Source organism: Syngnathus scovelli, chromosome 19 (genome assembly GCF_024217435.2).
Source record: "Syngnathus scovelli strain Florida chromosome 19, RoL_Ssco_1.2, whole genome shotgun sequence".
NCBI classification, from domain to species: Eukaryota; Metazoa; Chordata; class Actinopteri; order Syngnathiformes; family Syngnathidae; genus Syngnathus; species Syngnathus scovelli.
This window is the reverse complement of record NC_090865.1, coordinates 8,558,766-8,582,418: the sequence shown is the minus strand read 5'-3', so window position 1 is coordinate 8,582,418 and position 23,653 is coordinate 8,558,766. Positions and strand designations below refer to the sequence as shown.

Here is a 23,653-nt window from a genome sequence, read left to right as displayed (position 1 = left end):
TAAACTGAGGTCAACAGAGGGAGTCACGAAATTGGGTCGAAAAACAAAAAGTCCTGCCTAGCTACAAAAACAGATATGCTCACACCTCATTGAATAAAGTACATAAGCAGACAAATATATTCACATACTAAATCAATAAAAGAAAAATGTTAAGCCATAAATATACCTACACACCAAATCAATAAAGAAGACATAACTAGACATTGTTGATATGTGGTAATGACTAAAGTAGTTATAACTTTATGATCCGATATGTATTTATTATGTTGACCAACCAACCAAATTCTCCAAAATTTCATTTTTCTACTCTCATTTCTACATTTCGCTACCAATTCAACCCATTCCAACTTTCAACTATTCATCTTTTGCCTACCTATTCCACAACTTCCCACTTACCAAAAATTCCAAACTTTCAAATTTGAAATTCAACCAAATTCTCCAAAATTTCATTTTTCTACTCTAATTTCTACATTGTTCAACCGATTCAACCCATTCCAACTTTCAACTGTTCATCTTTTGCCTACCCATTCCACAACTTCCCACTTACCAAAAATTCCAAACTTTCAAATTTGAAATTCAACCAAATTCTCAAAAATTTCATTTTTCTGCTCTAATTTCTACATTGTTCAACCGATTTCAACCCATTCCAAATTTCAACTCAACTGTTCATCTTTTGCCTACCTATTCCACAACTTCCCACTTTCCAAAAATTCCAAATTTGAAATTCAACCAAATTCTCCAAAATTTCGTTTTTCTACTCTAATTTCTACATTGTTCAACCGATTCAACCCGTTCAAACTTTCAACTGTTCATCATTTTCCTACGTATTCCACAACTTCCCTCTTACCAAAATTACAAATTTTCACCACAAATTCTCCAAAATTTCGTTTTACACTTCTAATTTCCACATTTGTCAAGTAATTCAACTCATTTCAACATCATTCGGCATCATTCCACAAGAAGTTATTCAAAGTCTTCGCCTTCACACGCAATTTCCCCAGAAATTGCATTTTCTAGTTTAACTATGCTTCCGACCGTAGTTTTCATTATTAGTTAAAACATTTTCTTTCTGTCCAGAACATTCAATAGTAATCCAAGGCTGGCATCTAGCATTAGGCAAAATACGACATCACATCGAGCATTAATCAAAACATAAGACATAATAAAGTACAAAACATTCTTAGACACCTTGGGCCGTGTCCGTGAATTAGAATAACATCAGGCATGCATTCAACAGTTCCTTAAGGGTCGGTATGCTATTCAGGCAATATATCAACAAACATTTGTTATTTCAAAGTGCACAGAAATACATATCAGATCATGAAGTTATAAAAACCTATGTCATCACCATATACGTATAAAAATGTCTAGTGATGTCTTCTTTATTGGTTTCGTGTGCAGGTATAATTATATGCTTAAATTTTTTCTTTTATTGATTTAATATGTGAATATACTTGTCTACTTATGTACTTTATTCAATGAGGTTTGAGCATATCTGTTTTTGTACCTAGGCAGGACATTTTGTATTTCAACCCCATTCCTTCACTAGCCCAAATTACAGGGGGAGAACATATCCTCACGGCGGCCCCGTGAGGATATGTGTCCCCCCCCCCCCCCCCCCCCCCCCCCATTTTGAGAACAGTGAATCCTGGCTTTTTTTCTGTCTTCCTGAGGGTCTGTTTGGGTAGTGTGGCAAATTTGAACAGGTTGCCTCGTTTCTAGCCCAAGTTACACGGGGGACCACATCTTCACGGCGGCCCCGTGAGGATATGATCCACACCCCCCCGCTTTGAGAACGGTGAGTTGCGGACATCGACTGGCTTCTTTTCTGTCTTTCAACTGTTCATCTTTTTCCTACCTATTCTACAATTTTCCACTTACCAAAAGTTCAAAATTTTCAATTTTGAAATTTACGCCAAATTCTCCCCCAAAAATTTTTTCAACTCTATTTCTACATTTTTCAACCGATTCAATCCGTTCCACCTTTCAACTGTTCATCATTTTCCTACCTATTCCTCAACTTCCCACTTGCCAAAAATTACACATTTTCAATTTTGAAATTCACCACTAATTCTCCAAAATTTCGTTTTACACTTCTATTTTCTACATTTCTCAAGTAATTCAACTCGTTTCATCATCATTCGGCAGCATTCCCCAAGAAGTTATTCAAAGTCTTCGCCTTCACACGCAATTTCTCCAGAAATTGCATTTTCTAGTTATTATTATTATTATTATTATTATTATTATTATTATTAATTGAACTAACTCAGATCTGCTTTTCTGGAACTGAATACTCAGAGTAAGTCAACTCAGGGTTCAGGGATAAACTCAGCGTATGTTGAACTTGCTTTCTGGGATACCCCACAGGTCACCCTAATTTACTATGTGATAACAACAACCACATTGCATCCACAATCTCTTGCAGGATGTCAGTGCAGTCTGAGGTAAGACAGGACAGGCATGCACTTTGGAATTGTTACCTGCAAGAGATTGCACATGCAGCGTGGCTGTCTGTCGTTATCGCCACAGCGGCCAACCACGCACGCACGCACACACACACACACGCACGCACGCACGCACACACACACACACACACACACACACACACACACACACACACACACACACACACACACACACACACGGATCGTTTTGGACGGTAATTTGGTCAGTGTCGCGTTGTTGGAAGAACCAATCAGAAGCAGAGTACCCGTCGCAAGAGCCGCTTATGCGCTTGCTTAAATGTCCGTTAAACGCAAAAACACCAATAGGATTGCACCCATGGAAATCCCACCCACGCTTCATGTTTTTGTCAAAACTGCAATCAAAAAAACTGGGAGCAGAAGCAAAGAATCACGGAGCAGAACCAAAATATAATGTAGCAGAAGCAAAGTATCACGGAGCAGAAGCAAAATGTCAGGGAGCGCAATAAAATATTTCACACCAGTTCACATTTTTTTTCTTGCAATCTTGCATTTTTTATTTGAATTCTTTTTTTTTTTTTTTGCGTTTGGTATTTTTAATTGATTTTTTTTTTTTTTTTTTTGCTTGCGGCTTGATGTCTTTTGCTTGCGTTTTAAAAAGTTTCGTTCAACTTATTGACACAAAACAAACACCATAGCCACAGTTGTCTGTAAAACATCATACAGTATTCAGTTTGTTTTTTGAAATGTTAATTTGTTTTGGCTTTTGGTCATTTTATTTCTGAAACGTTAATTTGTATTAGAACATTAGATAATCGAAACCATCAAGCACCAATTCGGCAGGTGGCAGCAAACCCATCACAACAAAAACAGCAACGAAGAAGATCTTGTTTTTCTTTAGCTCAGTCAATCAATAAATACACGTTATAAAAGACGATTTTATTGTAATAAGTGGTCTTCATCGACCTAAAATCATCTTAGTTTAGCCGTCACGTTAAAGGAGTAATCCTACAGTCTTCGGTGCACTTGTATGGCGTTTCCGGATGAAAACCAGCTCGCAGGATATTTTTATTATTGATTGTGTGAAGGATGCCGCTGGGCCTGAAGCCATGCTGCGCCGTCTGCAAGACCAACTCGTCGTCCATGTGGAAGAAAGGAAATCAGGGAGAGATTTTGTGCAATAATTGCTCGGTGAAGAGCAGCATCGTTACCAGCGGTGGTGGCGGCGGCCCGTCGGCAGCCTCCGCGTCGTCTAGCACTCAGCCCAGCAATGGTGGAGGCAAGCAGGTAAGGAGACAGATTGGGACCAATCGCACTGAAATACACGTGGCAAACTATACGCTTGGATCGTCTTCAAATATATATAATATATGTAAATAGTCATGTGGGGCCACATTAGGTGTAAGATTTTTTAAATTAACTTGGATAATTTTTTACAGGTACTGACAATAATGGAAAATTATTGGAGTCAGGAGCGAAGAAAGTGGAAGAAGGAAAGAAAAAATGAAAAAGAAGGTGGTGAGGAATTAAACTAGGAAAGAGCATAGGAAAGAGGTAGGTCAACTAGGGAAGAAGGAAAAGCAGGAAGTGAGGAGGTTAGCACAGAAAAGATGTCAGGGAAAACTTGCAAGCGTAATCAACTGTAGTATTGTCTGGAGCAGATTAAAAAAGAAAATTGTGCTGTTCAGTCAAAGCAGGAGATCCACAGGCGGTCGGCGCGTCTGAGGAGCACCAAGTATAAAACCCCAGCGTCCGAGAAGAAAGTGTCCACCAAAGGCAAGGGCAGGAGACACATTTTCAAGCTCAAGAATGTAAGTTAAACCTACATCTGTGGCTTTCATGCACACTCTTTGTCCCCCGCCTCATAAACACTCATCTCTGCACTTCAGCCAATCAAAGCGCCCGAATCCGTCTCCACAGTTATCACAGCGGAGTCAGTGTTTTACAAGGTACTCGGACCCTTTTGCCCCCCTGCCGTCACGTTGGATTTTTCTAAGCAATACGGCACCATGGCAGGGCGTGTACTACCAGATCGGCGACGTGATCAAGGTGACTGACGAAGAGGACGGGAAGGCCTACTATGCCCAGATACGAGGCTTCGTTCAGGACCAGTACTGCGAGAAGAGTGCTGCGCTCACCTGGCTCATTCCCACACAGGCTAGCCCCAAAGACCACTTCGACGCCGGCACCTATATTTTGGGTGAGCGAGATGCCTCCCACTGCCAAATGCCAGGTTTTGTGATACAGAAATAAAACTAATATAGCCAGCTAGAACATCTGAATTTAAGATTAATTGCAGGCCTTCAAAATGGCGGGATGTGTGTAATTTGTTTTTTGTGTCTGCTTTGAGGTCCGGAGGAGGACCTGCCCAGGAAGATGGAGTACCTGGACTTTGTGTGTCACGCGCCGTCCGAGTACTTCAAGTCACGGAGTGCGCCCTTCCCCACTGTCCCCGTGCGGCCGCAGAAAGGTTACATCTGGATGCACATTGGGCCCACGCCCGCCCATGCCATCAAAGAGTGCGTGTAGCGCGGATGACGTTTTAACAGACACGGACTCGGATTGACTTGAACAGTCACGTGTTATGTTGTTTGTTTTTCTTGCAGTCACTAAGTTGGCTTTGCTTGTTTCCTTTGTGTCTAATGCATTGTAAGCCTCGTTTTGTAAAAAAAATATATACAGATATGTATGTATATATTCCTCTTGAGATGAGCTGTATTCTTACTAAAAGTATTTTGTTTGTAAATTGAAATGGTAAAAAAATTACACTAAGAATAGTTAATTAATTTACAACTCAAATGGAAAAAAAAATCTGGGTAAATTCTCACAAGCATATATTTTAACTTGATAAATTGTCACTTAATTCGCAATATTTCAGATCTAAAAAAAAATATGACTATTCTTTTGACTATACAGAAAAACAAGTATTATTACTATTACTTTTTTATCTTGAAAAAAAAAAGATGATTCTTGTAAAATCGCTAGCTGTAAAAATTCGATTTCATGATGCAATATGACAATTAAACCCCAAAGTAGTTTAATTCTCCCCCCCCCCCCACCTAAAAAATAATACAAGCACAGCTCAGCACACAAAGGTGACTGGCAAAGGACGAGAGACAGCTGTTCCTATAAATAACCAACACCCCCCCCTCAGCCGCCGCGAGACCTCGTCTCAACAGTCAGAGCAAAACAAGGCAGCGCCAGTGGCCTGCTTGAAGCGAAAGCATGAAGTCTCTGCGATTTCTCTCATGTGAGGCCTTCGTCTGCAGCGGTCCAAGTGCTGAGCAAAAGCTGGCCTGCGTGTCCTTTGACGCGTACCCGCCCCTCTTCAAGGCCTGCTACCTGCACGAGCGGCCCGAGTTGTTGAGAGCATTGGTGCGCACATGGCCGCTGCCTGAGCTGCACCTGCAAAAGCTGCTGTGCGAGACGCCCGACTGCCCCGACGACCTTACCTCGCGCACCTGCCGGCCGTGTCTCACTGCACTTTGTACCGGCTTGAAGGTATAGCTGCTTGTTTTTCCACAAACTGTTTCAGAATTAACTTCCCCGCCGGGTTTAACATTGTGAATTATTCAAGGTAAGCAGATTGCAGTTGTTTTTGTTTTGTAAAGGACTACGTGTTGTCCCCGCCGAGCACGTATGCCAAAAGCCTGCGCGCTGTGGACCTGACGTCCTTGAAAGATGTGGAGCGGCAGGAATGCCCGTGCGGGACCACCCTGGGCCGCTGGGCTCGCACGGAGCTGCTGAGCCAGCTGTGCTACGAGACAGCGGCAGCCGTGCAGGAGGACGACGCTGTGCCCCCCTCGGCATTAGAAGCCGCCATGGACGTGCGTCTTAATGGCTTCGTCACGGGCCGCAACTACCAGCTGGTGACGCAGGCCTTGATACTAGCGCGCCACTCGCCCCTCAAGCTGCGTTTCGTGACCTTCCGGGCCGATTCGCTCGCCCTCAAGCAGCTCTTCTACGTCCTGCGGCTGGCCCAGCCCGAGCATGTGACCAAGCTGGAGGTGGTGCACAACGTCCCGCTGGAGGCCGTCCACCTGGAGGTACTGCTCTCCAAGGTGGACTTCCCCAGGTTGTGCTCCCTCACGCTGCCGACAGGCGCGCTGGATGTCAGGAGGTTGGGAGCGGATGAGCAACAGCTGATGGGCGTGCTCGGGAACCTGATGGCCAAGCTCAGCAGCCTGACCGAGCTCTGTGTGGGATTCTCCACGCTCACGGGCCACCTGAGGAAATTGCTCAGGTGAGACCAAACTTGGAGTCCACGAATGACACCAAATTTAGCTATAGAATGCAAAATTCATCTTTAGTGGACTGGCAGTGACCGAGTGAGTTTGTTTCAGAGAAAATCTTGCATCGATACATCTGCATTCAATACAATACAAACCGGATTCGGTTGAAGTTGGGAAATTGTGTAAAATGTAAATAAAAACAAAATACAATGATTTCAAAATCCTTTTCAACCTATATTCAATTGAATACACTACAAAGACAACATATTTAATGCTCAAACTCATTAACTTTATTTTATTTTTCAAATAATTAACTTGGAATTTCATGGCTGCAACGCGCAGTAGAAGTTGGGAAAGGGCATGTTTACCACTTCATTACATCACCTTTCCTTTTAATAACACTCAATTAACGTTTTGGAAGAGAGGAGACTAATTCTCTTTGCTTCTCATGTGGAATTCTTTCCCATTCTTGCTTGATGAACCGCTTCAGTTGTTCACCAGTCCGTGGTCTTCCCTGTCGTATTTTACGCTTCATAATGCGCCACACATTTTCAATGGGAGACAGGTCTGGACTGCAAGCGCGCAAGGGGAGAACCTGGACACTTTTACTTCGAAGCCACGCTGTTGTAACACGTGCAGAATGTGCCTTGGCATTATCTTGCTGAAATAAGCAGAAGCGTCCACGAAAAAGACGTTGCTTGGACGGCAGCATATGTTGCTCCAAAATCTGTATGTACTTTTCAGCATTTATGTTGCCTTCACAGAAATGTAAGTCACCTATGCCATGGGAACTAATGTACCCCCATACCATCACAGATGTTGGCTTTTGAACTTTGCGTTGATAACAGTCCAGATGGTCCGTTTCCTCTTTGGTCCAGAGGACACAACGTCCAGTATTTCCAAAAACAATTTGAAAAGTGGACTCATCAGACCACAAAACACTTTTTCATTGTGCATCAGTCCATTTTACATGAGCTCGGGCCCAGAGAACCCGGCGGCGTTTCTGGATGTTCATAAACGGCTTTTGCTTTGCATGGTAGAGTTTTAACCCACACTTACTGATGTAGTGATGAACTGTATTTACTGACAGTGGTTTTCTGAAGTTTTCCTGAGGAGTGTGATATCCTTTACACACTCATGTCGTTTTTTTAAGGCAGTGTCGTCTGAGGGATCAAAGGTCACGGTCATTCAGTCTTGGTTTCCGGCCGTGGCGCTTACGTGTAGTGATTTCACCAGATTCTCTGAACCTTTTGATATTATGGACCGCAGATGTTGAAAACCCTAAATTCCTTGCAATTTTGCTTTGAGAAATGTTCTTAAAATTGTTCAACTATTTTCTCACGCAGTTGTGGACTGAGTGGTGAACCTCACCCCATCCTTGCTTGTGAATGACTGAGCATGTTTGGGGAGGCTCCTTTTATACCCAATCATGGTGCCCAATTAGCCTGATCACATGTGGGATATTCCAAATAGGTGTTTGATGAGCATTTCTCAGCTTTCTCTGTATTTGTTGCCACCTTTCCCAACTTCTATTGGAAGTGTTGCAGCCATGTAATTCGAAGTTAATTATTTGGGAAAAAACAATTAAGTTTATCAGTTTGAACATTAAATATGTTCTCTTTGTAGTGTATTCAATTGAATAGGGGTTGAGAAGTATTTTCAAATTGTTGTATTTTAGATTCATTTACATTTTACACAATTTCCCAACTTCAACCAAATCCGGTTTGTACAAATACTGCAATACTACTACTTAAAACGATCTGTTTGAATTCAATGAAAATAAATCAGCCCCCTGCAGACACCGCTTGAAAGCTTGGAGCTGGCCAACTGCCGCCTGAGCCGCGTGGACATGACCTATCTGGCCAACAGCCTGCACAGCGAGTACCTGATGCGCCTGGACCTTAGCGGCCACCTAGTCCTTGACGACTTTGCCGCAGCCTTCGTCAAGCTGCTGGGCCGCTGCTCGGGCTCACTGGCCAGCCTGGCGTTGGAGGAGTGCGGCGTGGAGGATGGGGTCGCCTTAGTGGAGGCACTGTCCCGCTGCCGGGTGCTGGAGGAGCTCAAGCTGCTGGGCAACCCTCTGAGCGCGCCGGCCCAGCGCAGGCTCGTGAGCTCCTTGGCGGCGGGGTTCTCCAAGCTGAGGTATGTGGAGCTTCCCGTTCCTCGCGAATGCTACCCAGAGGACGCTGCATACCCGCTGGACGACGCTACCCTGCTGCGGTACGACGAGGCACTCTTCTGGGAGGTCAGTGAGCAGCTGCTGGCGATCCTGGCAGGGGCCGGGAGAGGGGACATGGAGCTGCGCACCCCCCTCATGGGCGTCTACGACCCGGATATTCACGAGACCAACAATGAACTGGGGGTGTCCATGTTGAAGTCCTTCAACAGCGTGATGGGGAACTTCATGGCGACCATCACTGAAGTCAATGACAGGAGGGCACAAAAGGACAATTAAGCAGTCAGGTGGCTTCATTGATGCAATGTTCATCTTTGCCTTCATGTAGAATGAAGGAACTCGATGTCGCTTCTGACTCGAAGGCCTGGGCTTTGCCGTATCCCGTCTCGACATCTAATGAATCTAATAAAACATTTGACCATGTCACATACTTTAGAAAATGACAGTGTATGCAATCATTTCCATGTCAAAAATGCTGACTTCAATAAAGATAAACAGCTGACCTTTTTTCAAAATGGACACTTTAATGACTCTATAGGCTTTTATTTTATTTTATTTTAAATACAACACCAAGGATATTCGCGCAAGGATTAACCGGCCCCGCTCTCTTGCTTTCACTCATTTCTTCATCCATTCTTCTCTTTCTTTTCTTTCGCGGATGACCTCATCCAGGTACGGCATCAGGTAGGGCTCATCCTAAACGCACAAAAAGCGCTGTCAACATGTTGCATGTGAGGGCAAAGGGTGCACTACTGTACCTCCTCATATTTTGTCCACTGGTCCTTGGGGAGGATCTGATGCTTCATAGACAGATCCAGAGCTCGCTTGATGCGGAACATGCGGTCATTGTAGACGTTCTCCGGGAGCCTCTGCAGGGCCTCCTTTACATCGTTGTCCTCGTACATCGTGTCGTCTCGCATCAAACCTGCCACAGGGGAGTCGAAATTGAGTTTCTCTTCGAAGATTGAAGGTTATTTTAACTTTGTGTGCTTACCAAGCTTGTTGAAGCCACTCAAGCCATAGTACCATTTGCGTACACTCTCCAGAAGCCTGCCCGAAGCCACTGTGTTTTTTTTATGGGTTTCACACAAACTTGATATTACTTTTTACATGCTAAAACGTTGACAACCAATTCTTTAAGTCAGTGTTTCTCAACCAATGTGCTGTGAGGGGGTTATCAAAACATGTACATAACTGACCTGTATATACACCTTTATGCAATGTTTTGGTAAGTGCTGTGCCTTAAGATTTCTTTTCTCCCGATAAGAAATATTTGTATAGGGTCGAGGAAGGTTGAGAAACACTGCTTTAGACGCGATCATCAACGTCACGAAGTATTGAATGTAATACGAAGCAATCGTTAATTCACTTTGGGAATATTAAAGAGATGTCATCAATCCTCGTGTACTGTTAGCACATTAGCTCAAAATGCAGGTTAGCCATTAGCATCAGCTAGCAGGCAGGACAAGGACAAACGCATTTCAAAAGAATCCAAAAGCAAGCTAATGCCCTACACGTTACAGAACTCGAACCGAGTGGTACATATCACAGCTGCTTGCTTAACTTGACAGTGCCCACTTCAGAAGAAGAATAAACATTCGATATTTTTTGATGGGGAGGAAAATTTTACCTGGTACCCTCGCCGCCATGTTGAACTTTGGGGATCACTGCGGTGCATCGTGGGTAAGGAACAGTCCGGAAATGAGGCGTATGCGCAAATCGAGTTGGACAATTTTATTTTTTTTACAGAAAACGTGAAATTTCAAATGCAATTTAACACATTTTACATATAGTTTCAGATAAAAATAATGTGAGCTATTATTTGGTTTTAATTCAATAAGTGTAATACAGTGCTGGCAGTGTACAGTACCATTGGGGTTTTGTAAATAGCGAAAAAGGAAAAAATACATTTAGATCCAAAAAGCCCATTGAAAAACACTGGATACCTGTACTCCGGTTTCCTCCCACTGTCCAAGAACACACCGTTTAGGTTCCCTAAAGATTTTAAATTTTCCTTATAGTGTGTGAATGTGAGCAAGTGCGTGTTTGTGTGACGTGAGTGATTGCTGACCAGTCCAGCGTGGAACCTGCCTCTCACCCAAATTTCAATGGCACAGACAGAAAAAGCCAATTTCACCACACCAAGAAATATTACGTTAAAGCGTCTTTTGGAAGACGTAAAAATCTTCCAGCGTGGCCAAAGCCACCTCAGTACAAAAAGTGGCATCCGGAGATGATGTTAAGCGCTCCAGAGAAACGTAGCTGCTTTGATCTGGGTCATAGTGTGCCCGTTCCAGGTACTGCAGGAACAGGTGGCGCTCTTTTATGCGCAGGAGCTTGTTATTAAAGACCTGGTGGAGGTTACAATAAAGAATGAACATGGATGCTTGGGTCAACTACGACACGGCAGGTGAAGTCCAACGTACCTGTGGGAACTTGGCGATCAGGTGATGTGGCACCTTCATGGTGTTGTGGAGGAAGTCGAATATTTGAGTCAACTTTCGCTTGTTGCCCGTCAGAATTTTGGGGACAGCCAAGACCATGTGTTGGATCTCATTGGTTTTGAAGCCCAGCTCAATTTCGCACACCTGGAACGGGAACGCACATGTTCAAATGTTAATGTCCCAAAAAGCAGGCGATGACATGTTTTTGTTATGCTATCACCTTGAGATTTTCTTTAACTGGCTCCAAACTGCCACACAGCAGTCTGGGCAGACGTGCGACAATGTTACAAGTCTGGATAGAAGAAAAAAAAAAATCTCATTTGAAATGTCATCATGAAAATTAGCATCTGTGTCATTCCTCATTTCAGACAACAAAGTGATGATGTTGCATTAAATGTTTACGTTGGCTGCGTTGAGGCCCAGCTGTTGCTGATAGAAACCCAGACGGTTGTCCAGCCTCTTCACGCTGAAGTTGAGAAGATAAGGAGCTCTGGACACCATCGATGCCACATTCTCGGCCGTGAACTTTTTGGACTTGAGATAGTTCACCCTTGGAGAAGAGAGTGAGAAAACATGATTAATTCCATACAGTCAAAAGCAGACCTTCAATGTGGTTCTGATAAATGCCAACAACAGTTGAGTTAACAATGTTTGAAATACAAAATGTAAAAATGCCTGCCAGGTAATAAAGGTTCTCAGAATTGTACCAGCAAGGAGTCTGGGAGAAATTCTCCCTTTTAGAGGCAACATTTTGTCACCTGGCCTGAAGGTTTTCCAAATCCTCCGTGAGGACTAACGGGTTGCGTGTGACAACGTAGCCCAGATGAGAGTCGTCCACACCGATGCCTTTGAGGAACAGCAGCCTCGGAGCCACGTCCTTATCAAAGACGAGACGGAGCAGCATGGAGCCGACATTGGGCCTCTGCTCCAGCTTACACAGGTTCACCCCTGCCGGGGAGGCCTTATCAAAAATGCTGCAAAACTATATGATTTGCGTGCGTCTTCAGTATTTACCAAGCTGCACTAGTTTTACAAGCATCTCTGACTGGTCAACGTATTCTCTGAGAGAGGCGGAGGCTGGAGGGATGGACGGATATGGTGTTAGACTCGCAGCCTCTTCGTCGCTGATCTCCTCCAGCGCGTGCAATCTGGTGGCAGCATCCTGATCTGAAGACAAAGAAAACAGTCACCTCCCTAGCAAGATCTTTCTATATAATATGTCCACACGTAGTACATACCGAACGATGTGGGGCTTTCATTTGACGACACATCATCATTCAAGTGTATTAACTGGTTTGACTCTTTGTCTTCCAGTTTGGAGATCATATTGCTATAAAAGCAGATGCATGGTCTCTGCTGATATTTTGTATGCGTCCCAGAGATATCTGGAGGTCGACGAGGCCTCATGAATGTACGGCAACGACGAGCTTGAGTGCAGACGGTCAAAGCCACCGTCTTCAGCGGAAGAACAAGTCTGTGCCTGATACACAGCTGCACACAGAAAGATGCCATTTTGCTTCTGCTAAACAAATACAGAGGGTTTATTTTTATACGTTTCATTCAAGTCGACAAACAGATTTTTGCATTTATTATTGCATTCTGTTGTTTTTTTCTATAGTACCTTCTTTCCTGCGTATTACGATACTGTACTAATCGATGGTGGCTAAAAACAAAACATGCTAATGCTCGCGAACATTTTCAGAGAAACATCGCAGAAAGACGTGTTTACTCACCATCTAAAATCAAATTTGACTGGTAATCCGCTGCGCAGACGCAACAAACATTAGAATGTACAATGTTACTTTTCACTGGGGATGTACGCACACCCGGAAATGCGTCGTCCTACGAATGTACCATGTGGCCATTACGGGGTTTACGATTGCAAAATTTAGGTTTATTAACTCTGGTTTAATAACGTTTTGAGTGAATACAATCATTCTAAAACTGAACAACGTTTCATACAATTTTATTTAAGTCTCCCAGTTGTCAATTTTATTTATTTAAACACTACTAATAGTACAATTTCTTCCTCTCTTTTACTTCGTTCTGTGGTTAAATCCAACCTCAACCAGTCCTGTTTTAGCTTTTTTTATTTGAAGATTTGAAGATATTTTGTTTATTAACTCACAACAATTACTTATATTTTATGTAGTTTGCACGTTAAAATGAAGGGGAAAAAAGCTTTCTCGTTGATTTGGTAATACATTTGTGGCGGTTTAATTACAATTCGTGAGTGCTGGAGGGACTCGTCTGCTCCAGCTGCCATGACAACCAGTATAAGGTCTGTATTTAGCCATTCCGTGGCCTCTTTGTCACTAGTAACGCTTCATTTATAAAAATTGAGTGAAATGGAAAGAATTTGTCTGACGTCATTCGTTTTCAAATAAACACCTTTACATAGCATTCAAACCATAACTAGGTAAATAATAGATTATTTGTAAGTGAATTTACAATATAATGGTGTTTTGTCTAATTAACTGAGTTTTATATTGTATTTTTTTGTTTGTTTTGTGGGCAAGCAAAGGCCATTGTCAATTGTACACCGGTTGACTTCATTTACCAGGATCCCCTGCGACATTAGGCACCGTGCTAGATGACAGCAATCCGGCGCCGAAACATCGACTGGACACACTCTCCGACGCAAGAGTCATGGCGGCCACGGGTGGAGGGAAAATCAGAAGCAGGAGATATCACGTCGCCTCCAAACCTTACGCCAAGACAAAGCAGGTAACCCCCCCTCAAAGTCCACGCCCGGAACCCCCGACCTTAGCCGACAGTGATGAACGACGAGGGCGGCGGGCTCTCTTGCTAGTTTTTTTGTTTTAAGTTAGGGGAGACATTTTGCGGCCTCGTCGTGGCCTCCACGCGCTTCTAGCGTGCTAGCGGAAGCTAAGCCATTAGCCCGCTAGGTGCCTTGCCTGCTTTAACTAACGCACTCGCTGGACAGCTTCCTTGTCAGCTCGTTGACTTGACCCGAGTGGATGAAGTCACCCAGCCGCGGTGGAGTGCGACGACACTTGCGTCAGTGGGGCGAATTTTGTCGTTGGCGAATTAGCGGAAAGAAAGCATAGTGAAGTCGCTACCGTGCTAGCGAAGCTAGGAGGCAAGCAGTCGCATTGTTGTACTCGCCACGCTCGTCAGGGCCGGAGTTTGTCTGTTTATTTCAGTCAAATGACTTGATTTTATTGTTACAGGTCGTCATAAGGGCTTGCTAATAATGTGTCGCTGTTGGTTGAAGAGAATTTAGTGCAAGTTGTGTGTGTGCGTGTGTGTGTGGGGGGGGGTGGGTGTTCGGGATGGGGGGCTGGCTAACGCTAGCCGTGCTAGATTGCGCAGGAAGCTGTTAAAGAGCCCCACATGGTTGCATTGTATGGCATCTTAACTGCCCCCTTAAATATATATATTTTTAGAACATACCTGTGCTTTAATGTAACCAAAAGGCCCATTCTCTTCCCCCCGTTTTAACGTTAAAGCAATTCCCAGTATGGTGTTGAGTTGGAGGTTTATTAACCCTCAATCAGCTGATTAGCCTCCAAGCTAACATCTAGCACCGTCTGTGTCATGGCATTGATTGATTTTCCGAATTCTTAGCGCCACTTCACATCCAAATTTGTTCTTTAATTCATTTGTTGACAATCTCCAGGTACGCTTGCATCAACCAATGACATTGAGTAAAACAAGTGTTTGGAAACGTGACCAAAATTCATAGATATTGTCATGGGCTTCGTGCAACTGCATTGTTTTGGAGGCAAGCAAAATAAGATTGTTAAGCAAAGTAGTATTTATGAGAGTGAGGCGCTATGGATGAGCACATAATTGCACACGCGTTAAAGTGCATGCAGGCCTGACATATCTTGTAAGTAAGCCCCTTGTCGCCTTTCGGGCGAAGATCCTGCCGAAATTGACGCCTTTTCTGACGATGCTGGCGCCTTGTGTGTGTGTGTGTGTTTTCTGGCAACTGTGCCCTTCTAAGCAGCGACGCATCATGCCAAAACGTGATTGTTTATCAATGATGCCAGAAAGAAGGCCACCAAAAGCTGGCTTTTGCAGGTGTCTTTAAAGAGGCCTCATGAAGCAGGCGTGTGTGTGTGACTGACCCACTTTTATTCTCACAGCACTTGAGGAATTGCTTGTCCGGTCCACTGTGGCCACGAGTAACATTCAAGCTGTAACAAATTCATAGACTTTTTACTCTGGCCAATCTTCCAATATTATCATGCCGATTTTGCGCTTAAGCATTGAAATAAAAATGAATAATAATCTACTTTTATGTCTTTTTGTTTTTGAGCTGACAAACACTTTCATGTGTAAGCTTTCAGAAAAATCTATATTTTTTTGTACTTGTGCCAGGCGGTGAGCCCGACCAGTATTTAACTTTTTTTTTTCTCCCCCGTCGCCAGCAGTCAGGCCTGATCGGCCGAGTGACCGACACGGTGAAGAGCCTGGTTCCCTCCTGGCTTCAGAACTACTTCAAGAACGAAGAGGCTCCGGAAGGTGAAGCGGGAGGAGGTGCAGACGGTGACGGCGGAGGCAAAGAAGCACTGGATGTGACGGAGAACTGCCTGCGGCCCCCTCCCAACGGCGGCAGAGAGGGACTGCCCCCTCTCCTTGGACGTCACTCACCCGAGCCAAGTACCAGTCACACAGGTTTGTGGTTTTATTGTTGCCATATAAATCTGAAAAACACATTTTCTACCATTGCATTTCTCAAATGTGATACAATATAAATGAAAATGTGCAAATGTTCCCTAAAACTGTTTGCTTTGTATTTCAACAATAAAATGCTCCTCATATAAGTGTTTGCAAGTGTTGAGTGACATCTCAAGTCTTTAGCTAAAAATTGTTTCTTCTGAACGCTGTGCTTTCCCACTGCAGAGCCCTCGACCAGCCGGGCAGCCCTTAACTTTCAGGACTACGTGCTGTCCCGCCCACCACTCAGCCACTCCCACCTCCACTTCTCGCCGCTGGAGACCTCGTCGCCGACACTTGGCGGCGGCCTGTTCTCGCATCCCTCCACCTCATCGGCGCCAGGGCCCTTCTCCACCGGCTTCTCCTTGGTCAAGGAGATCAAGGACAACCTTTCGCAACATGATGACGATAACATCTCCACCACCAGCGGCTTCTCCTCGCGCGCTTCTGACAAAGGTACACAGGATTGCTTTTTCAAATTGCGTCTAGTACTCAACCCGCAGCCGTTGATTTCTAAACCAAATGCGTTAGTGTATACTACGTTGTTGTGTCTTGCAGACGTGCCGGCGTCCAAGGTGGCATCGCTCCCGCAGCTTTGGACCCCGGACGCAGACCGGAGCATATCTGTGCCGCAGCCCTCTCAGTCAAGTCTGAAGAGGCCTGCCTTCAACCTGTCCGTCTTTGGTACTTCTGCCAATGTGAGTCTTGACCCTGAAAAGTTCAACTGTGATATTTTTTTTTTTATTTATTTTTTTTTTTTTTTGAGGGGGGGGCTGTCTCATGCAGGTGGTCGCAGCTACTTTGTTGTGCGGACTTGCTCATATGTCCTTTTCTGTTGTGATAAGAATCCTGACTATGCAAAAGTAACGCCACTCGAATGCCTCTCCGCTTCCAGTCGACGCTGAACAGCACAGCGCTGAACTCCAGCCAGCTGGGAGATTCCCCCTTTTACCCCGGCAAGACCACATATGGCGGGGTGGCTGCTGTCCGAAGCGCACGCACGCGCCCTGGAACGCCGTACCATGTGAGCCCGCAAAAACCACAGCGTGTCCCCCAGAGCTATTAATTTCAGTCGTTGTCGCGAGCCGTTGACGAAAATTGTCGGCGTGATCTTTCAGGCCCCGGTGAGGAGGCAGATTAAAGCCAAGCCGGCTGGTGTGCAGCCCTGTGGGGTGACCAGCGCCACGGCCCGACGTATCCTGCAGTCTTTAGAGCGCATGTCCAGTCCTCTGGCGGTACGAACACATGCTCACAAACACAAAATTGAGTTTCAAATAGCTCACAGTTCAATTTTGCATCCCCAGGATGCCAAGAGGATCCCAGCAGCAGCAAGTGCAGCATCCTACTCAACGGTAAACTGGAGTGTCCGCCATTTTGTCCATGTCGCTGTTAATATCAGCAAAACGTTGAAGCAACTGTTTTTAGTCATAATTTACATTAGGTATAAATACATATGAAAGATGGTTAATATTGTTTGTTTTCTTTTTTTTTTTTTTTTTTTTTCTTCCCCAGTCAGTGGATGACGGCGATCTTGATGTGTCACATTTGCAGGCCAAAAAGAAACGGGTAAGTGATTTCATTTTGACTTCATCCAACAGCCTGCTAGCATTTGGTGCAACAACTGGCAGATCGTGCCAGCTGTGCGACAGCTGCGCCATTCCAACAACATACACACACACCCCTGTGGTAGCTGCTTTGCCACTGCAGTTTAAATATTAACGTTACTAGAGCTCTCAACACAATTAAAAAAAAAATCGATATTTAGTCTTTTCTAGCGATACTGAGTGGCTGTCGTGTTTTACATGTGATGAAAATGTTATTTGTTCTTTTTAATTTCCTTAGCACGATTCCAATCTCCCGCCGGTGCAAAAGCTGGTGGTCCCCACCGCTGTTATTGGCTCGTCAAACCGCACTATCTCCTTCAGGCCCAGTTTGACCCCAGGCGGGCCGATACGCACGCTAAACCAGGTGCCCAAAGACAAGGTGGGCTTTATTCCCGCTGCCTCAAGTACAGTCGGAGTTCCTTGCCGGTGCTGATTTTGCCGGGTTGCGTTTTCCGTTTTTTCTCAGCCCACAAGACAATCACCCCCGCTAACCGATCGAAGCCCCGCGGGCCCATCTCAAAGCACAATTGGGTTCGGTGGTGGAGTCTATGCCATGTCTAGCATGCCTACTCCCAGCAGCTCCGGAGGTGGTAAGATGAAGACCGAGCGCAAGACCACACGGGTGTCCTCCAAACGCATGGAGGATGACAAGGTACGCACCAGAACTGTCGAAATGACTTTGTTGATTTTGTCACCGTCAAATAATCAGTAATTGGCAAATAGTGACTTTAATTATATTTGCTTAATGGATATATTAATCAATATTAAAAATACTCATTAGTGTTCCAAACGTAGTTGCAGGTGGCACAATGTTTGTCTACTTTTGACCTCAGGTGACTGAGCTGCCAGACCTTCAACCCATTTCGCTTCCCATTAGCACATCTGCCTTGCCCACCTTCAGCTTCTCCTCCCCGTTGCCCCCCATTGCTACCTCCGCCGCCTCCAGCGTCAACCGTGTCAAGGAAACGGCAATAACTAAGGTCCGTCCGTCTTTGGTAGAAAGTGTGTCTGGTCACCGTAGCCAAATGCAGCTTGTTCTCTCTCTCCTTTCTCCCCTTAGGCCACTTCCGTTTCACCCCCCTGTGCACCCTTTACATTCTCCTCGCCCATTGTTAAAGCGGTCCCCGCTAGTCCTCCTAACTTCTCCCCTACAGTAAGTGCTCTTTCGCCACATGAAGTTGACAAGAAAATCAAGGGCGGGGTAAATGTGATAAATGAGGGACTAGTGTGTAAATATTTTTTTCTGCAGGCTGGCTTCACATTCAGTGCACCTGTAACAAAAATGGGCCCTTCCATGTCAAATGGGAAGCTAAGCGCGCCAGGTAAGCTATGTGATTTCAGGCTTAATTTCCGGTAGTTTTTGTTTTGCTCATCCTGCTGTGTGTGAATTTCCTTTCAAGTGAAAATAACGACAAACGCAACCACAGAAGACTTTGATGGTGGCCCCTTCAAAGCAGCCAAGACACTGAAGCAGGGCAGCGTGCTGGACCTCCTCAAGTCGCCCGGTAAGAAGCGCGACACGCAACGCCTGACATATCATAGGAAGACATTTGTGAAACAATATGGAGGAGAACTGTGCAGCTGTTTTGGTTAACGGCACTCTTCAAATGGCCTCACCATTTCACCAAAGTTGTGTGTTAACGCAATCACATGACTGCAAGTTTGGAATTTGTAATCACTCTTCTTTAGGCTTTGCTTCAACGACCGTGCTGAAGTCGCCCGAGACCTCCACACAGTCCACTGCTGGCACCTCCTCCACCGCTGCCGCCCCCTCAACAGGCCTCAGTGACTTGGTTAAAGCCCCAGCCGGGTGGAGCTGCGACGTCTGCTTAGTGCAAAACAAGCCATCGGTTACAAGGTGCGCTTGCTGCATGGCTCCTCAGCCTGCCGCCGCCACCAAGGACAATAAAACAGTGGGGCCGGCACTTTCGGAGCCAAAGGGCGGCCCCAATGGCATGTCCGTCAGCTCGCCCTTCTCTAAAGCGCCGGCCAATTGGGAGTGCGACACGTGTCTGGTCTTCAACAAGCCCGAAGCTGTCAAATGTGTGGCCTGCGAGACCGCCAAGGCCGGCACGGGGCTCAAGGCCTCGTCCTCTCTGCCCTCCGCCACCTCCATGTTTGACGGATTTGGAGACACGTCAAAGAAACCAGAGGGAGTGTTGGAGAGCGATGTTGGCGTGCTACAGCACAAGGTTGCAGATGCAAACCCTCAAGCCGGTATGCTCGATGTTGTTTGCTACTCTCAATCATTGACAAGCCCTTTTAGCCATAAAAAGCCTGCCATAAAGCAAATAATGCACATTGCGCCTGCCAAACCACAACATTGTGTTTTCCCTAACAGGTGTGTGTGCAGGCGTGCCGGCATTCAGCTTCGGGAGCAAGTTGAAGACGCCCAAGAACATGTGGGCCTGCGACACATGTCTACTGCACAACAAGGCCGCCAATGTCAAGTGCGTTGCTTGTCAGGCCCCCAAACCTGGAGCGCAGGCCGAGCCCCCAGGTAAGAAACGGACCCACTCATCTTATTGGTCTCATCTAGTACTGCAGACGCTTACTCTTTCTCGTATTTCGTCAACTTCAGCATCTTCTACTACCTCTACTTTTGGAGGATTCACCTTCGGCACATCCAACAGTTCGTCGGAGTCTGCGCCCGGAGGGTTCAAGTTTGGTGTGGCCACGTCGGAATCCTCCTCGTCCTCATCGGGTGGATTCAAGTTTGGCATTTCGTTCGGTGACCCCTCGTCAGAAGCCCCTTCAAAAGACATTAATGCCTCTCTGGGGTTCAAGTTCAGCACCTCATCCGAGGGCTTCAAATTTGGAATGGCGCCCGGGGATGATATAAAGCCAGAGCAGCCCGCGGCTGGTTTCAAGTTAGGATCCGGCGATGGGGTCTCGTTGGGGGCGGTCTCATTGAGCACGGAAAGCAGCAGATCTTCGAAAGCGTCCTTTGCCTTTGGCCTTTCCAAACCTGAGGAAAAAAACTCAGATGCTGCCACCTCCTCGGCTGTTGCCACGCCCACGACTGCTTCCACGCCCACGACTGCTTCCATTCGGGAGAAGGGCTGCAGCAACGACAGCACGGCAACTGATGCCACGGCGACCGGCGCTGCCTCGTCCATGTTCGGAACGCCCGCCACCGTCACGCCACGCGGGGCAGTGACATTTGGATTGCTGCCCGCAGAGAAGAAGCCCGCCACCCCCGGATTTGCATTCGGGAAGCCAGAGGAGAAGAAGGAGGCATCCGCCACCTCGACTCCATCTGCCTTCTTCTTTGGCAGCACCAGTAAGGACGCCGACCCCGCGCCGGCCATTTCGGGGGGCTTCTCTTTCGGTGAGCCAAGTGTGCCGGCGGAGCAGCAGCAGCCGCCTTCTTTTGCTTTTGGCAAGCCAGCTGACAAGAGCGACGCAGCAATTTCAACAACTGCAAATTCCACGTTTGTGTTTGGACAAAGTGCTGCAGGTATTACATTCATCTGCACTCACACAAACAGCAACAGCATGACACCAAAAATACGCACACCACAGTGTTTCCCTTAGCAGGATTTTAATTTGTTCAATCACAAATATTCACTTTGCAAATTCTTTCCACAGTAAAATGAGTGCAAATACCATCTGACTTGTCGCTGATCTGCTTGACATGAAATACTGACGAAGCGATCGTTATGTTGTCCCGTCAGCTTCTGATCCTCCCAAAATGCCATTCTTCTTCATGGGAAGCAACGCCACCACTAGCAGCAGCACCTCCTCCACCTCGAGTGCCGGGCTCTTTGGCAGCAGCACCCAGCCTCTCCCTCCTGCTCCCGCCCCTACTCCCTCCCCCGCTCCCACCCATTCCACCACTGCAACTCACAGCACTTTTCCTGCACTGATCCTTTTTGGTCAGGGCGCCGCAGCTGACCCCGCAGCTAGCAACGCCCCCCCAGCCAAAGCCTTCGTCTTTGGGCAGAGCCAAGATGCTCCGTCGGTCGTGCCCGTCAACTCAACCCCGCCTCAGGCAGCGCAGCCCTTCATCTTCGGCGCGGCTACCACTACACTTCCCACTGCGCCTTCTGTCAACTTTGGAGCATCTGCGCCATCTGCGACATCCTCTGCAGGTCTGTACTCTTTCCTGAAATAGGTTGACTTGTATGAAGTGAAGGATTTATACATAGTCAATTTGAATTTGTGTCAACTTTTGAATGAGCAAGTGCGCCTTTCTCTGACGTCATTTACTGTCCTCCCACAGCTCCCAACCCCTTCTTAATCAGCTCCTCGAATGCCGCAGAGTTTGGAACCAACCAGACACCGGCGTTCGGTTCGTCTTTCAGCTCGCCGTTCACGGCGGCTGCTTCGCAGACCCCTGCGTTTGGTGCCAAACCCCCTGCCACCACCGCGCCCGTCTTTGGCCAGCAGGCCGGCGCCGCGCCCGCCTTTGGCGCCACCACTGCCAATTCCACGCCAGGTCGTTCAAAGTCCCGGTGGCCTTTTTCGCCTTGTGTGAGCGTGGATGTACTAGTTTTCACATTGTGTTTCTTTTAGGTGGAAGCTTTCAGTTTGGAGGAGCCAGCGCCTTCGGCGCCACCGCTAGCACGGGAGTTTTCAATTTCGGTTCTGGGGCGGCAGCGTCTCCTGCACTTGGCGGCGGGTTAAATTTTTCACAACCCCTCGCTTTCAACATTGGGTGAGTGGCCTCTCTTTGTTGCTTGGACCATCAACTTGCGAACATTGTCGACCTCCTCTGTCCATTCTGTGCAATTCATATAATTCATTTTAACTTCTACACGGTACACTGTTATATAATTTGACTCATAAGTTGCGCATATTTTACACTTTATTATTATATTATTGTCTAGGGTTCAAAATTATATTTATTATTTCTATTTAAGGCAAATTTTCTATTTCAATCTTTAATTATTTTTTTCCCCACCATTTTTACAAATTAATTCTTTTTTCAGGATTTGTAAAGTGAAGTATTTTATCTTGTAGGTCGTCCAAATCCTTCCCATCGTCTCCCGCCGGCCAGCAAACAATTGCCGGGCGCAAGATCAAGACAGCTGTGCGACGTCGAAAATAGACGGACGTCGATGGCCGATTGAGAAAGAAGCGCTCAACTTGGACTGAAATGACTTTTTGGGGTGGCGGCTCTGACTGAACACTTGACATTCAACAACAATCAAAGACACCGACAGACATATCGCTATTTTCTCCTTGACCCGAGGCTTCTTTTTTGTAATAAAACGACAAAAACAACTGCTCGCTGCAGAATTCTGTCGATTTTAATGTACAAGCAGAGACTTTGTTGGGCTGTGATATGCCAACGCGCGCTATATGGACAGGGTTGAGCGTGCCTGTTGCTTTTTTTTTTTCTTTTTTTCTTACCCCACCTCCCTAATGTACAGACTGGAAGTGTGTGTGTGTGAGAAGTGAGCGATTATTATTAGCGAGCAAATGAATGTTTCTAAACAAAAATGGTTGGATAGACTGCTAACGGGGAAGGACGGAGTGTTGAAGTGTGCACCGTGCAGGTTGCCGCTTGAGTGAGGACTTTGCAGATGCATACTTTTCATGTTTTCATGTTTTTGGCCCACTGTGGAGTCTCTCCTGTCTTTTTCCTTACTCCTCACACTCACTCTCCCTTTACTACTCTTTCATTTAATTCTCTTAATTGGCCTTTGAATATCATAAAAAATGTAAATATTTTTTTTTTTTTATCGCTGATGTTGATTTTTGCTTCGTGTGATCAAACTCTGAATTCAGCATTTTTTGTTTTTTTTTGTTTTTAGAATTTATTGTGTAAATTCCTACATTCAGAGTTTCCCAAATCCATTTAAAATAAGCTTACATGCAAATTAGAGAGCCTTTGATGACTAAAGGCATATTGGCTTTTCTGATCCACTTTTGTTTGGACCAAACCAGTATTGTACAAAGTAGTAAGTATATATTTTTCTATTGCGTGTTTAAATGGACAAGGGTGACTTTGGATGATAGGGAAGAAGTCGAGTTTAATTTTAAAGCCATGATTATTATTACCGGTTGAGTGGTAAAAACTTAAAAACATGGTTTGTTCCATCAATAAAACTGTCAAAGGTATGGTTCAATTTCCATT

At 45.6% G+C, this 23,653-nt stretch overlaps 5 protein-coding genes across 12 annotated transcripts; 3 read left to right on the top strand and 2 right to left on the bottom strand.

The window, feature by feature from the left end:
* The first annotated feature begins 3,274 nt into the window (after positions 1 to 3,274).
* gatad1 (GATA zinc finger domain containing 1) lies at positions 3,275 to 5,130 on the top strand. The gene is made up of 5 exons (XM_049751141.2): positions 3,275 to 3,710; positions 4,112 to 4,234; positions 4,313 to 4,372; positions 4,440 to 4,623; positions 4,774 to 5,130. The coding sequence occupies exons 1-5, from the start codon at positions 3,513 to 3,515 to the stop codon at positions 4,950 to 4,952; spliced, it is 744 nt and encodes a 247-aa protein (XP_049607098.1). The 5' UTR covers positions 3,275 to 3,512; the 3' UTR covers positions 4,953 to 5,130.
* Positions 5,131 to 5,274: 144 nt separating this feature from the next.
* On the top strand, positions 5,275 to 9,346 carry lrrc14b (leucine rich repeat containing 14B). The gene is made up of 3 exons (XM_049751081.1): positions 5,275 to 5,924; positions 6,035 to 6,666; positions 8,444 to 9,346. Exons 1-3 carry the CDS (start codon positions 5,649 to 5,651, stop codon positions 9,108 to 9,110), a joined length of 1,575 nt encoding a protein of 524 aa, XP_049607038.1. The 5' UTR covers positions 5,275 to 5,648; the 3' UTR covers positions 9,111 to 9,346.
* Positions 9,335 to 10,551, bottom strand: uqcrb (ubiquinol-cytochrome c reductase binding protein). Of its 2 annotated transcripts, XM_049751191.1 has the most exons (4): positions 10,462 to 10,551; positions 9,826 to 9,894; positions 9,590 to 9,756; positions 9,335 to 9,527 (listed from the first exon to the last, which is right to left on the bottom strand). In XM_049751191.1, the coding sequence occupies exons 1-4, from the start codon at positions 10,478 to 10,480 to the stop codon at positions 9,450 to 9,452; spliced, it is 333 nt and encodes a 110-aa protein (XP_049607148.1). In that variant the 5' UTR covers positions 10,481 to 10,551; the 3' UTR covers positions 9,335 to 9,449. The 2 variants fall into 2 exon arrangements, with proteins under 2 accessions (XP_049607148.1, XP_049607149.1); XM_049751192.2 differs by lacking the exon at positions 9,826 to 9,894 and having other exon boundaries at positions 10,462 to 10,536.
* Positions 10,551 to 13,164, bottom strand: mterf3 (mitochondrial transcription termination factor 3). Of its 4 annotated transcripts, none has more exons than XM_049751100.1 (8): positions 13,009 to 13,164; positions 12,514 to 12,766; positions 12,290 to 12,442; positions 12,034 to 12,223; positions 11,678 to 11,825; positions 11,496 to 11,567; positions 11,258 to 11,419; positions 10,551 to 11,182 (listed from the first exon to the last, which is right to left on the bottom strand). In XM_049751100.1, exons 1-8 carry the CDS (start codon positions 13,009 to 13,011, stop codon positions 10,988 to 10,990), a joined length of 1,176 nt encoding a protein of 391 aa, XP_049607057.1. In that variant the 5' UTR covers positions 13,012 to 13,164; the 3' UTR covers positions 10,551 to 10,987. The 4 variants fall into 4 exon arrangements, with proteins under 4 accessions (XP_049607057.1, XP_049607055.1, XP_049607056.1 ...); XM_049751098.1 differs by having other exon boundaries at positions 12,514 to 12,797; positions 13,009 to 13,154; XM_049751099.1 differs by having other exon boundaries at positions 12,514 to 12,794; positions 13,009 to 13,145.
* A 228-nt stretch (positions 13,165 to 13,392) lies between these two features.
* Positions 13,393 to 23,637, top strand: nup153 (nucleoporin 153). 4 transcript variants are annotated; one of them, XM_049751036.2, is made up of 22 exons: positions 13,393 to 13,556; positions 13,839 to 14,002; positions 15,679 to 15,922; positions 16,151 to 16,420; positions 16,496 to 16,662; positions 16,860 to 16,988; positions 17,083 to 17,199; positions 17,269 to 17,316; positions 17,477 to 17,530; positions 17,807 to 17,947; positions 18,035 to 18,220; positions 18,402 to 18,548; positions 18,629 to 18,721; positions 18,818 to 18,890; positions 18,969 to 19,073; positions 19,258 to 19,785; positions 19,910 to 20,068; positions 20,150 to 21,028; positions 21,246 to 21,662; positions 21,794 to 22,009; positions 22,087 to 22,228; positions 22,534 to 23,637. In XM_049751036.2, the coding sequence occupies exons 2-22, from the start codon at positions 13,925 to 13,927 to the stop codon at positions 22,619 to 22,621; spliced, it is 4,281 nt and encodes a 1,426-aa protein (XP_049606993.1). In that variant the 5' UTR covers positions 13,393 to 13,556; positions 13,839 to 13,924; the 3' UTR covers positions 22,622 to 23,637. The 4 variants fall into 4 exon arrangements, with proteins under 4 accessions (XP_049606993.1, XP_049606992.1, XP_068504943.1 ...); XM_049751035.2 differs by having other exon boundaries at positions 13,395 to 13,556; positions 15,676 to 15,922; XM_068648842.1 differs by lacking the exon at positions 13,393 to 13,556 and having other exon boundaries at positions 13,835 to 14,002; positions 15,676 to 15,922.
* Positions 23,638 to 23,653: the final 16 nt, after the last annotated feature.